The sequence below is a fragment of the Danio rerio genome, chromosome 6 (assembly GCF_049306965.1).
Source record: "Danio rerio strain Tuebingen ecotype United States chromosome 6, GRCz12tu, whole genome shotgun sequence".
Taxonomy (NCBI): Eukaryota; Metazoa; Chordata; class Actinopteri; order Cypriniformes; family Danionidae; genus Danio; species Danio rerio.
Window position 1 is genome coordinate 3,195,001 of NC_133181.1, and position 12,695 is coordinate 3,207,695.

The 12,695-nt window shown below is 37.9% G+C and overlaps 1 protein-coding gene across 20 annotated transcripts in view; it reads left to right on the forward strand.

Annotated features, from left to right (window-relative positions):
• Positions 1-12,695, forward strand: part of szt2 (SZT2 subunit of KICSTOR complex) — a 174,765-nt gene that overhangs the window by 40,522 nt on the left and 121,548 nt on the right. For 15 of the 20 annotated variants that reach the window (XR_012407532.1, XR_012407533.1, XM_073953541.1 and 12 more), the window contains exons 27-29: positions 2,338-2,385; positions 10,337-10,455; positions 12,386-12,635. Coding sequence is in view for 18 of the 20 variants with exons in the window: in XM_073953541.1 (XP_073809642.1) it covers positions 2,338-2,385; positions 10,337-10,455; positions 12,386-12,635 (417 nt within the window). In the remaining 2 variants the exon portion in view is untranslated. The remainder of the gene's footprint in view (positions 1-2,337; positions 2,386-10,336; positions 10,456-12,385; positions 12,636-12,695) is intronic. The other 5 variants (XM_073953552.1, XM_073953544.1, XM_073953550.1 and 2 more) reach the window with 1 other exon arrangement.

The window sequence follows — 12,695 nt, forward strand, 5'->3', positions numbered from 1 at the left end:
TTATCAATAAACATAACACTAAAACATCCGATGCTTTTAATAAAAGCATGATATTTTAATTTAGTTAATCTTTGTGTACTGTTAAGGATGTTTTTATCCACTCTGGGGTGATTTTGAGTCTGGGGTGAATTTGGCCACAGCTTTCTTTGTGTTTTAGCAAATGAAATTATTTTATTTCATTATGAATTATTTTACAAATTTTATTTACTCTATATTGAAAAGTTTTAACTCCGCAATGCACTCTGGGCAAATTCACTACCTTTTCATTATGTTGGTGGCTGTTTTTGCCCTATTGACTTCCATTATAATGACATTGCAAAGCCATAACCGCATATAATCATGCATTCTTGATTGTTGGTGTGTTTCCAGTTGTGAAGAGGAATGATTTTCTTTTAAAGGAGGGTGGAGCCTGAGAGCCACACCTACCTACACAATATCCACATTAAAGAAGGAGTCTAAGAACCACACCTACCTATTACAAAACTTAAATTTCCACATAAAAGAAGGAGGAGTCTAAGAACCACACCTACCTATTACAAATCTTAAATTTCCACATAAAAGAAGGAGGAGTCTAAGAACCACACCTACCTATTACAAAACTTAAATTTCCACATAAAAGAAGGAGGAGTCTAAGAACCACACCTACCTATTACAAAACTTAAATTACCACATAAAAGAAGGAGTCTAAGAACCACACCTACCTATTACAAATCTTAAATTTCCACATAAAAGAAGGAGGAGTCTAAGAACCACACCTACCTATTACAAAACTTAAATTTCCACATAAAAGAAGGAGTCTAAGAACCACACCTACCTATTACAAATCTTAAATTTCCACATAAAAGAAGGAGGAGTCTAAGAACCACACCTACCTATTACAAAACTTAAATTTCCACATAAAAGAAGGTGGAGCCTCAGAGCCACACCTACCCCATCATAGCCACAGACCAATGATGATGAGCTGTTTAGAGCTCTAAAGATGTCCTAATTTGAAAATGGTCATACCAGTTTGTTTTGCGATTTCACTTGAAGTTTATCTGTGGCTTTATGATATTGGCATTAAGATTGTAATTTTTTTCCTATCTTGTGAAGTACTTGCAATTGAAACAGTCCTAAAATTAGAAAAGGATTAAGAGCTATGCATGATTTTGACCTTTGAAAACTGTCTGGATTGTTAAAAAAAAAAAAAAGTTGGTAACAAAATGAAGGAAAATTGACAAATAGACAAAAGCAGGGCAGAATTGAGACACTGCTTATTAGACCCAAACGACTGATAGCCACAACCTAAATGACTGATAATCCCGCCCTAAATGACTGATAGCCCTGTCCTAAATTACTGATAGCCCCACCCTAAATGACTGTTAGTCCCGACCTAAATGACTGATAGCCCCACCCTAAATGACTGATAGCCCGCCTTAAAGAACTCATAGCCCTTCCCTAAAGGACTGATAGCTCCACCCTAAAGGACTGATAGCCCCACCCTAAATGACTGATAGCCCGCCTTAAAGGACTCATAGCCCTTCCTTAAAGGACTGATAGCCCCTCCCTAAAGGACTGATAGCTCCACCCTAATGGACTGATAGCCCGGCCCTAAAGGACTGATAGCCCCTCCCTAAAGGACTGATAGCTCCACCCTAAGGGACTGATAGCGCCTCCATAAAGGACTGATAATCCTGCCCAAAATGACATATAGCCCCGCCTTAAAGGATTGATAGCCCCACCCTAAAGGACTGATTCCTCCGCCCTAATTGACTGATAGCCCCGCCCTAAAGAACTCGTAGCCTCACCCTAAAGGAATGATAGCCCCACTCTAATTGACTGATGGCCCCGTCCTAATTGACTAATAGCCCATCCCTAAATGACTGATAGCCCCGCCTTAAAAGTTTGATAGCCTCACCCTAAAGGACTGATTGCCCCACCCTAAAGGACTGATAGCCCCTTCCTAAAGTACTGATAGCCCCGCTCTAATTGACTCATAGCCCCATCTTAATTGACTGATAGCCCCGCCCTAAATGATGGATAGCCACGGCCTAAATTACTGATAGCTCCGCCCTAAAGAATAAATAGCCACGGCCTATATGACTGATAGCCACACCCTAAATGACTGATAGCCACACCCTGAATGACTGATAGCCACACCCTGAATGACTGATAGCTCCGCCCTAAAGACTGGATAGCCACACCCTAAATGACTGATAATAATTTAATTTCATTGCGACTTTAAAATGTTGCCTAGTCAGGCTGCTTGCTATGTTTTGGAACAGAGTTGCTGTGTTTGCTCATCATGTGGTCGTCCTAAATATGTTTTATATGTGGTTTCTCTTTGGATGAGAATAGACCTCAAGAGACAGACACCTGGGAGTTCAATCAGCAGCCCAGATACAGGTAGCTCTGCTTGCTGCTTCCTGCTGCTGCTGCTGCTGTAGGGCTGTATTGGGACGGGGTTGGGAGGGTTAACAGGGGCCGCTTTTTGCCCCCCTCCGCACTGAAGGTGGTTTTTCTTTCCTTCTCTTTTTCTGAGGGATTTTGCTACTCTAGGGAAGTCACTGCAGTAATGGGAACTTTCAGATGTCTTGTAAGGGTATGAGGTCTTAAAATAATCGAAGGAAAACTTGTAAATCAAATCACTTTTATTGTCACATCATCAGCAGCACGTGTGCTATGAGTTAAAAGCGTAGATTTTTATTTTTTTTTTACTCAAAGTCTGATCTTCGATGTGCAACGAGGGAGCCAATTTCCCGAAGTGTGTGTCTGTCGTAGATAACGAGAGTGTGTACATCCAGCACGAAAAACAACAAAAACACAAGTAAAACACACAAAACACAACAAAGTTTGCTGGGAGCTCGCAACACGGCGGCCATGCTCGGCGCCATCTTGATGACGTGTTATATACTAGCAATGAAGCTTTGGGGTCAGTATTTTTAAAAATAATGCTTTTATTCAGTAAAAAGCTATTAAATTGATTTGAAGTAACAGTAAAGACTTATGCATTTGTATATCGTCCATTGAAGGAAGCATTAAGGTGATTTAAAAAACAAGTCTTTATTAAAAATGTAGCTTTTTTTTATTTTCCTTTTTTTCCAAACATTTTCTCCCCCCCCCACACACACACACACACACACATATATTAGGGGTGTCACGATTTCAATTTTTAATCGAAATCGATCGAAATTTATGCTCAATTTCGATTATCGAATAAAAAAATGGAATCGTCGATGCTGCCACGCCCCCATGTCACGTCAGCTTGGCTTGCCAAGTGGGAAAATAACAGGCTTGTTGAAGTGCTTGTTAAACTGCAGAAGCAGGAGACCCGTCGACAGAGCTTAAACCCTCTCCTCTTTCAATGAAGTCGCCGGTGTGTAAGCATTTTGGATTTCCAGTGAGTTATGTTGACAACGTTTGTGTTGTCGACAAAAAAAAAACAGATTTACAAGCTCTGCTATGTACGTATTACGTACGGTTCGTCCGATAGACATCGGCATCGCGATCCTCCGCCCCCCCCCGTTGCAAATCCGCTTGCGAAAAGTTCACACTCAGGCCCTGTTTACACTGTCTTTGTTTTTAAATGGCATTTTAGAACGACAACGATTTGACATCCACAGTGGCGTGTAGCATTTCTGAGCCGCCCTCCTTCCTCACTACCTCTGAAAATGCACATCACATGACCACACGGACACAGACGCACATACAGCAGGTCCAGGCAGTCAGAGGACTGCTTCAATCTTTCACTCACTTGTACTTTTTAGCGAACACCTCAGATACTGTTGGCTGGTTCCTGTTGGTTGTGCGTCTTTTTTACCGACGCCATTATAACGACACAGATCACTGCCTATGCACGAGTCCTGCAGAAAAAGTGATTGACAGGTGGTAATTATGTGTGTATCTTGCCTTTATTCATTTACTGTATGATTTGTTAATGGGTAAAACAAAAACCATGCAGGTCAGGTAGTTTAAACGGTAGGCTACAAATAATTAATTGGTCATTAATTAATTAATTATTCATAATCGAAAATCGAATCGAATCGTGCCTTTAGAATCGAAAATGTAATCGAATCGAGGATTTGGAGGATCGTGACACCCTTAATATATATATATATATATATATATATATATATATATATATATATATATATATATATATATATATATATATATATATATATATATATATATATAATTTTTTTTTAACTAATGTCTCATTGTTCTCAATTATAAATGACTTCTGACACATGATTTTTTTCATGTTTGCCTACATCAGTGATGCTTCTTTCATTTTTTTAATGCATAATAACTGAAAATTAGCAGTCTAAATTTAAAGGAAAACTCTGCTGATAGTTCTGCTTTGCCATTTAAGGAATTTTTTTTTCTAATTATAATATTATTTCACAAAAGTTTTATTTTTGATTAAACAACAGACGTTTTATTGTAATTTGGATCAAATACATGCAGACTTCTTTTAAAATCGTAAAACAAATTCAACAGGAAAAAAGTTATTGTTAATGAATCAGGTTCTGTCTAATGTATTTTAAGACCTCATATCTTAAAGGCTCCTAAAGGGTTTTCTGTGCTTTCTGTTGTTCAGTATCAGTCAACAGTTTGGACACTTGCTTCCTAAAGACCTTCTGGTTATTAATGGAAATGGAAAAGCAATAAAGCAGTATTGCATACATATCATAATAATGCACATCATTAGCTTTTATGATGAACAATGCAACAAAAAATGTTAGTTTTGTCTTGTTTCTAGTCCAAATGTCTACAAATTCTAAAAGGGGACCTATTATGCCTCTTTATACAAGATGCTAAATAAATCTCTGATGTGTGTAGTGAAGTTTAAGTTCAATACCACACAGATAATGTTTGATAACTCTTTGAAGCTGCCCCTTTTAGGCTTTAATTCTAGTTGTGCCGTTTTGGTGACTGCCGCTTTAAATTTAAATGAGATTCAAAAGAGGGCGGAGCTACAAATGCCTGTGTGTCAGCATAGTGGCAGATTCAAAAACAAGAGTAAAATCCTATGCTAATGAGGGAGAGATGGTCACTAGTGGGTGTGGCGTTTGACACGAATGTCAATCAAAGTGTTTCTGTTTTGATCGAGTGATTATAAAAAAAATAATAGTAAATTTTTACTGTTAGAAGCTGGTAATATTCACACACTGCTGCCACACAACCATATTTAAACTCCTTATAAAAGAGATTTTTGCATAATAGGTCTGCTTTAAATCAAGAAATATTATCTTGACGAGCAAAAATAGTCTTGTTTTCTGAAATAATAAATCAAAATTAAAGTAAATTTACAATTTTATCTTGCTTACACAATTTTTAAGATTATTTAGCTTGTTTTAACGAAAAACTCACTTAATTTGGATGTATTATTTCTGAAAACAATGACAAGACGATTGTTTGCTTGCCTAAAAAATGCTTCTTGATTTGATATTTGGACTAGAATCGGTCCTAAAACTAGTTGGCAGTGAATGTACGGGAGGTTTCATTTTTGTGTCATTTCAGAATGATTGTGTCTAAACCTTTGACTGATAGTGTGTACACACTGAAGTTAAGAGAGTAATCCCCTGCATGTAGACATTTAGGACATCGCAAGACAGTCATTGACATAGAAAATGTAAAATATAAGTCATGTCCTTTTTCTAACACAGGCTCATTGGGAAAGTGTGCCCTGATGTACAGAGAACCGAGAAATATGTGCTCGCTGGTACATATGACTGCGTTTTATATGTAAAATGAATGCTACGGGGCGGTACCAACGATCGCTTACTTTGGGAATAGACAGCTTTTCCAGGTTTGCTTTTGATGGCACTAGATTTGGGTAGCAGAGCTGAGCAGACCAGGGTTCGAGTCCGATAAAGGATTATTACATAAACCAGGAAAAAGGAAACCCAAAAAGCAGTGCGAGACAAAAGTAGAAGCTGACTTTTCTATTGTGATTTTCTTTTGAAAACACTATGGGTTGGGTTTAGGGTTTTGGGTATATCAAGTTGATATACTATATTTTACAACAGTTCTGTCTGGTTCTTGAATCTGATTGGCTGATAGCCGTGCAATATTCTGCCAGTAACAGCATTCGTCCAACCTCTTCACCCTTTACCCTTGTGTATTACTCCACCCACATACAGCAACAAGCAGAGGACACTCTACAGCTCGACAAATACTGCTGCTGTTGGACAACATAGTGTACTTTTGAGGCTTTTTTTTAGTCGAGAATGTAGTTGTTTATATTGGAATTATGCATTTTATGTATAAAGACAGTACCTATTTTTAAATATTTTTAATATCTTAGAGACCCGTCTGCGGCATTTAGCCTGTATTTGAGCAAAGACGGTTGATGATGTTCATCCACAAGATGGTGACAGAGACCGCAAAATTAGCCTTAAGAGAAAAACAGAGTAATTACTAACATTATTAACCGGTAAATTTCTTTCTAAGTCGATCTCCTTTTATGTTGTGGTGCTGTATTTATACCATAGTAGTATTGTGATTTCTTGATTGCTACAGAGAAATACTGGGAAGTTTCTGTAGACTGATGGCATTTCATGCCGTTCAGCATTATTATCTAAAAATGTCAGCACAATCACCTGTTTTGTCATCACTTTAGACATTACGCTAAGAATCATTCAATACTAGCTCTAAAGTGACGTTAGTGAACGAACAACAGTTTCTGCTGTTCTGTGAAGGAATGGCAGAAGAAAGTAGTTCCTCTTACAAAAGGGTTTTTAGGCTCTCCGTGATTGCTTTTCTTTTTTTATTAAAAGGGGCCGATATACAGCCACATCGCACTGCTACTCATGTGATATTGCTCATTTATGCACAACGACAAGCTTCTCTCACGAACATGCAAAAAACGGTAATACGCAGAAATATCTACAGCACCCTCTGGTGGATTTATGAGAAATGGCATGTATGAAATTAATGTATCTGAGAACGCCCTCTAGTGGATGGGTGAAGGCTCCAGTCACAGGATTCTAAGCCACGCCCCTCCTAACATTATTTTGCCATGAGGCACAAAAAGAAGTCCCGCCCCCTACTCCGTATTCCATTTCAGTTGAAAGTACCTCAACATATTTTAAGTCTAAGCACTTTGCAGTTCAAGCAGATTTTAGTAGAAAATTCGCAAGAAAATGTAGTCCAGGGTACATGTTTGTTGGTTCTAACAAATGTAGCCCTGGGCACATTTTTCCAATGAGCCTGGTTGTCTTTTTCTTTCATATAATTTTTTAAAAAATTTTTTCTCTGTGTTAGTGTTTGCACACCCCAATTTTATGGTACATATTATGCTGGTGTCCTCAACGTCTTATTTTTTTCCACTTTGCCTTTACTTAAAGTGCATTTTTCCTGCTCTGTTGACCACAATAGCGGTAAAGCCTGAGGTGTGTAATCTGGAGTATTGTTGCTTCATGGCTGTAAATGTGTTTTGCATGCTCTTAAAGCTGGTTTGATCCCGCTGCTCTGTGACGGGTTTAATATTTCACCGTCCTCTTCCACAGTGATATGTGACTAATATTTACATTTTGATTCTCATCTGGACTGAGAGGATAAATGTAATCCTATTGGAGTTATACAGCAGTGGAGTTATACATAATAAAGTAAAAACCTCAGATATACTAGTGCAACCAACATTGGTATTGCATATAAACACCATCAGAATCAGCATTAGGAAGTCATTTTCTAAAACAAAATAAATTAAATATGCTTATTATGTTTAACAGGGTTTGCGGTTACCTTTTTATGCACATAATAAAGTGGTGGATTATATATAGAGTCTACTGATTTCCATTTCACATAGAGGGAATTGTGCAGGCCTGGATTAAGAATTCAGAGGCCCCTGGGCACAATGTCTTGTAGGCCCTCTACCTGGCCACACACCTATAGTTTAATTTAAAAAAAAAAGATTATTGATTAATTCATTTTCTTGTCGGCTTAGTCCCTTTATTAATCCGGGGTCGCCACAGCGGAATGAACTGCCAACTTATCCAGCTAGTTTTTACGCAGCGTATGCCCTTGCAGCCGCAACCCATCTCTGGGAAACATCCACACACACACTTATACGCAATGGACAATTTAGCCTATCCAATTCACCTGTACCGCATGTCTTTGGACTGTGGGGGAAACAGGAGCACCTGGAGGAAACTCACATGAACGCAGGGAGAACATGCAAACTTCACACAGAAACGCCAACTGAGCCGAGGCTCGAACCAGCGACCTTCTTGCTGTGAGGCGACAGCACTACCTACTGCGCCACTGTTTTGGCCCTCACGATTATTATAATATTTTTAAATTAAAATTAATCTATAATGTATTGCCTGCATTTTTTAAATAAATGATATACAGTACAAATATTTCTAGCCTACAAATACTTAACTTACTATTAAAGCATTTAAAGCATACTTTAAAAAATATACTAATACAACTAGTAAAAAATTAGGGATTTTAATATACTTGTTCAAATTCACTAAAGCAGTACTAAAAAAAATATATTTAGGGGTATTTTTAATGTATAACTTCTATAAACTTATGATGCATATGATTTGGATATAACGCCTCTCCAATGCAGTTCTTTGAATCTGAGTCCTCCAGAATACACACACTTATTAATGATTCCTACTTGTCTTCCTCGTGATGAAGAGTAGGTAAAATCGAATATGTAGCGGGGGGAAAAAAGAAAAACGTGTTCATCAGACGCTGGATTTGAACCGAGTTCATAATCGATTGCGTCAAAACATGTTGCCATGCGCTTTACGAGATACGCCATTCATGCTTCTGTCATTTGCGCTTTTTATTTTATGTTGTCACCGTCAATCAAACGGGGATGGGCGTGAATCACTCAGCTAGCTTATTGGATTTAGCCTAAATAGACACTCCATATCTGCATTTCCCCCCCTCACAGGTGCCCCTATTCCGCACGGGCCCCTGGGCCTGTGCCCATAATGCCTATTGGTTAATCCAGCGCTGGAATTTTGTCAATATTTTACACCATAAAATGACTGCTCTTTAATATGAAGTTCAATGCATAGGCATACTGATACAGTTGAAATCAGAAGTTTACATGCACTGTATAAACAGCCACATAATCATTTTTTAAAAATAAAAGTCAGATGTTAATGTGACTAAACTTTTTCTCTTTTAGGTAAGTTAGGATTATCAAATTTGTTTCTGTTCTGCTTAATAGCAGAATAATGAAAGATATTTTCTGAGAAATTGTTATAACTTTTCTTGAAAGTCAAGTTCACACACAATAACATTATTATCCCTCTGATAAAGCTCAGATGATGGTGTCAAGGTTTTGGAAGTTTCTGATTGGCTAATTGACCACATTTGAGTTAATTGGAGGCACAACTGTAGAATAGTATTTAAGAAAACCTCAAACACACTGCTTCCTTCTGTGACAACATGGAAAAATCAATAAGCCAGAATCAACAAAAAAAAAGCCAGATTACAATTAGCTAAATTACACTGAAAAAAAAAATAAAAAAAAAAACGTTTGGAGACATGTCCTGTGGCTAAGATTGAACTGTTTGGCCATAATGACCAGTGTTACGTTTAGAGGACAAAGCGGAAAGCTTACAAGCCCAAGAACACCATCCCTACTGTGAAGTATGGGGGCGGCAGCATCATGTTTCACTTCACAGCATAGATGGCATCATGAAGAAAGAACATTATGTAGAAATACTGAAGCAACATCTCAAAACATCAGCCAGGAAATTACAACTTGGCCACAAATAGGTCTTTCAAACAGACCATGACCCTAAGCATACTGCCAAATTAGTTCAAATATGCTACAGAGTGAATGTTTTGGAGTGGCCATCACAAAGCCCTGATCTCAAGCCTATAGAAAATTTGTGGGCAGCGTTGATAAAGCTTGTGCGAGAAAGACAGCCTACAAATCTTACACCAATTCTGTCAGGAGGTATGGGCAAAAATTCCTTCAAATTATTGTGAGAAGCTTGTGGAAGGATGCCCAAAACATTTGACCAAAGTTACACAGTTTAAAAGCAAAAAAATCTCTAATTATTCTGGTGTTTAGCAAATGTAAATTAATTAGTTAATCCTAACAGACCTAAAATAGTAAACGTTTTGTATGATTTACCATCTGACATTTAGAAATAAATGGTTATGTTCCTTTTTTTAGAGTGTACTGTATGTAAACTTCGGTTTCAACAGTATATTATGCAATGCATGTCTGTGTGAGAACACATTGCTGCGCACACATATAAATTGCCTCAAGTAACTGCAAATAAAATGTCATATTAAAGTTGTGGTTTATTTTAGAAATTGCTTATTAATGATCATAATTTATTGCGGAATTGATTTGATTTATTTATTTTAGGTCGATCTCTCAGGAGCGCAGCACCAGCACCTCGTCCTCGACGGAGCACAAGATTCCACCGGTGCTGGCCAACTACCACAGCCTCCTGCAGGAGCATTACTACCACAGCTACGTCAAAGGTCATACACACACACACACAAAACAACAACAACAACAACACACAAACACGCACACAATGATGCATATTTACACAGACATGAACATTTTGTTTTGCATTAATTAATATAGAGACTAAAAATTAGCAATATACAGTTAAAGTCAGAATTATTAGCCCCCCCCTTAATTATTCTCCCCGCTTTTTATTTTTTCCCCAATTTCTGTTTAATGGAGAGAAGATTTTTTCAGCACATTTCTAAACATAATAGTTTTAATAACTCATCTCTAATAACTGATTTATTTTATCTTTGACATGATGACAGTAAATAATATTTGACTAGATATTCTTCAAGACACTTCTATACAGCTTAAAGTGACATTTAAAGGCTTAACTAGGTTAATTAGGTTAACTAGGCTGGTTAGGGTAATTAGGCAAGTCATTGTATAATGATGGTTTGTTCTGTAGACAATCGAAAAAAAATATTGCTCAAAGAGGCATTTTGTCCCTAAAATGGAGTTTTAAAAATTTAAAACTGCTTTTATTCTCGCCGAAATAAAACAAATAAGACTTTTTTCATATTATCAGACATACTGTGAACATTTGCTTGCTCTGTTAAACATCATTTGGAAAATATTTTAAAAAGAAGAATAAAATTCAAAGGGGGGCTAATAATTCTGACTTTAATAAAACTGTATGTGAGTGCCATAAAGGTGTCAAAGTTAAATATTTTTCTGCAAAGTCTGCTGCAACTAAAGCCTGGTTTATACTTCTGCTTCATGTGACCGGCGTAACCCACGGCGCATGCAACGCGCGTGGCTGTGCATTTATACTTCTGCGCGCTGTCTCTGTTGGTATGCTTTAACACTTCCGAAACGCTAGTTGGCAGTGAGGTGTAAATGTTCCTCTGTGTCGAGTTTCTTCGCTGGTGTTTTGCTTTTCCTGAACACTTCCTAAATGTACAAGTGGCTCAAACTCGCTCATTTTGAGGCAGGAACTGGCGGACGTGCAAGAAATTTAACTATGAGGTAAACACAAAACAAAACTTTCCATCCGGATCTCCCTCACAGGACTCCACACTTTTAAACAATCTCTCCATCGGGGTCACGCCATTTGCGCGGCTCTTGGTCCCGCCCAGACTTGTCAGCGCTACCAAGCCGACCAATCACAGAGCTTGCGCTAAGCGTCGTTGCGACGTGTAGTTACAATTTTTGAGAGGTGGACGTCAGCGACGGCCATGGCGTTAGGGCTATGCGTCAACGCCGTAGCATACGCGTGCATTTGACGCAGAAGTATAAATCAGCCTTAACATTATTGTTGTGACATTATCCTAGCATAGTAACCCCAGGGGGTTATTATAAAATATAATAATTGATCAAATATGATAATTCTAATAGTTTAATAAAATATATGAGATTTTTCGAAATCAAGCGGCCCCCCCCCATTGTCTTCGAGAACCACTGGTTTAAAAGGTGCTTTAAAACATTATTTATACATTTTTATAAAAACAATTTACTATTATATTAATAATGTAATTATAGTTACCAAATACTTGCTCAATAAAACTAAAATCCCTTGTTATTAGAGCTTTAACTCAGTTAAAATGAGTTAATTTATATCTAATAAAATGTGTGTGTGTGTGTGTGTGTGCGTGTGTGTGTGTGTGTGTGTGTGTGTGTGTGTGTGTGTGTGTGTGTGTGTGTGTGTGTGTGTGTGCTCATATTTAAATAATTTATAGATATTAACTTAAAAAAAAGTGCAAAATTTAGTTTGCGTTCATTTCCTGTCCAAATAAACACTAGTTTAAACTACATTTGCATATCAAAAAATCAAAATGTGTATATGGTGATATAAAAAATTAAAATAATAATAATTTATAAGTATTAATTGTAAGTTGACATTAATTTGTGTTCATTTCCTGTCTGCTGATGTTTCTGTGATTGATTGATTGACAGGTGTCTATCGCAGTCTGCAGCAGTCGTATAACGTGAGCTCTCAGGACGTCCTGACAGCCATGGACTACTGCGAGGAGTCGCTGCAGGAGATCGACATCACGTCCTTCCTGCAGACGCTCTGTGGACATGTGCGTGTGTTTCGAGAACGCCATGAGCTGCACGGCAAATCCAGCAATGGCCCCACAACCTTCATCATTGGGGAGGCAGAGGAAGATGGAGCCGACAGGGCCACGCTCGTGTCTTCATCCAGGTACCCATGCAGAGCAATGCATTCTGGGGCTTGTAGTCGTTTGGGTTTGTTGCATGGAGT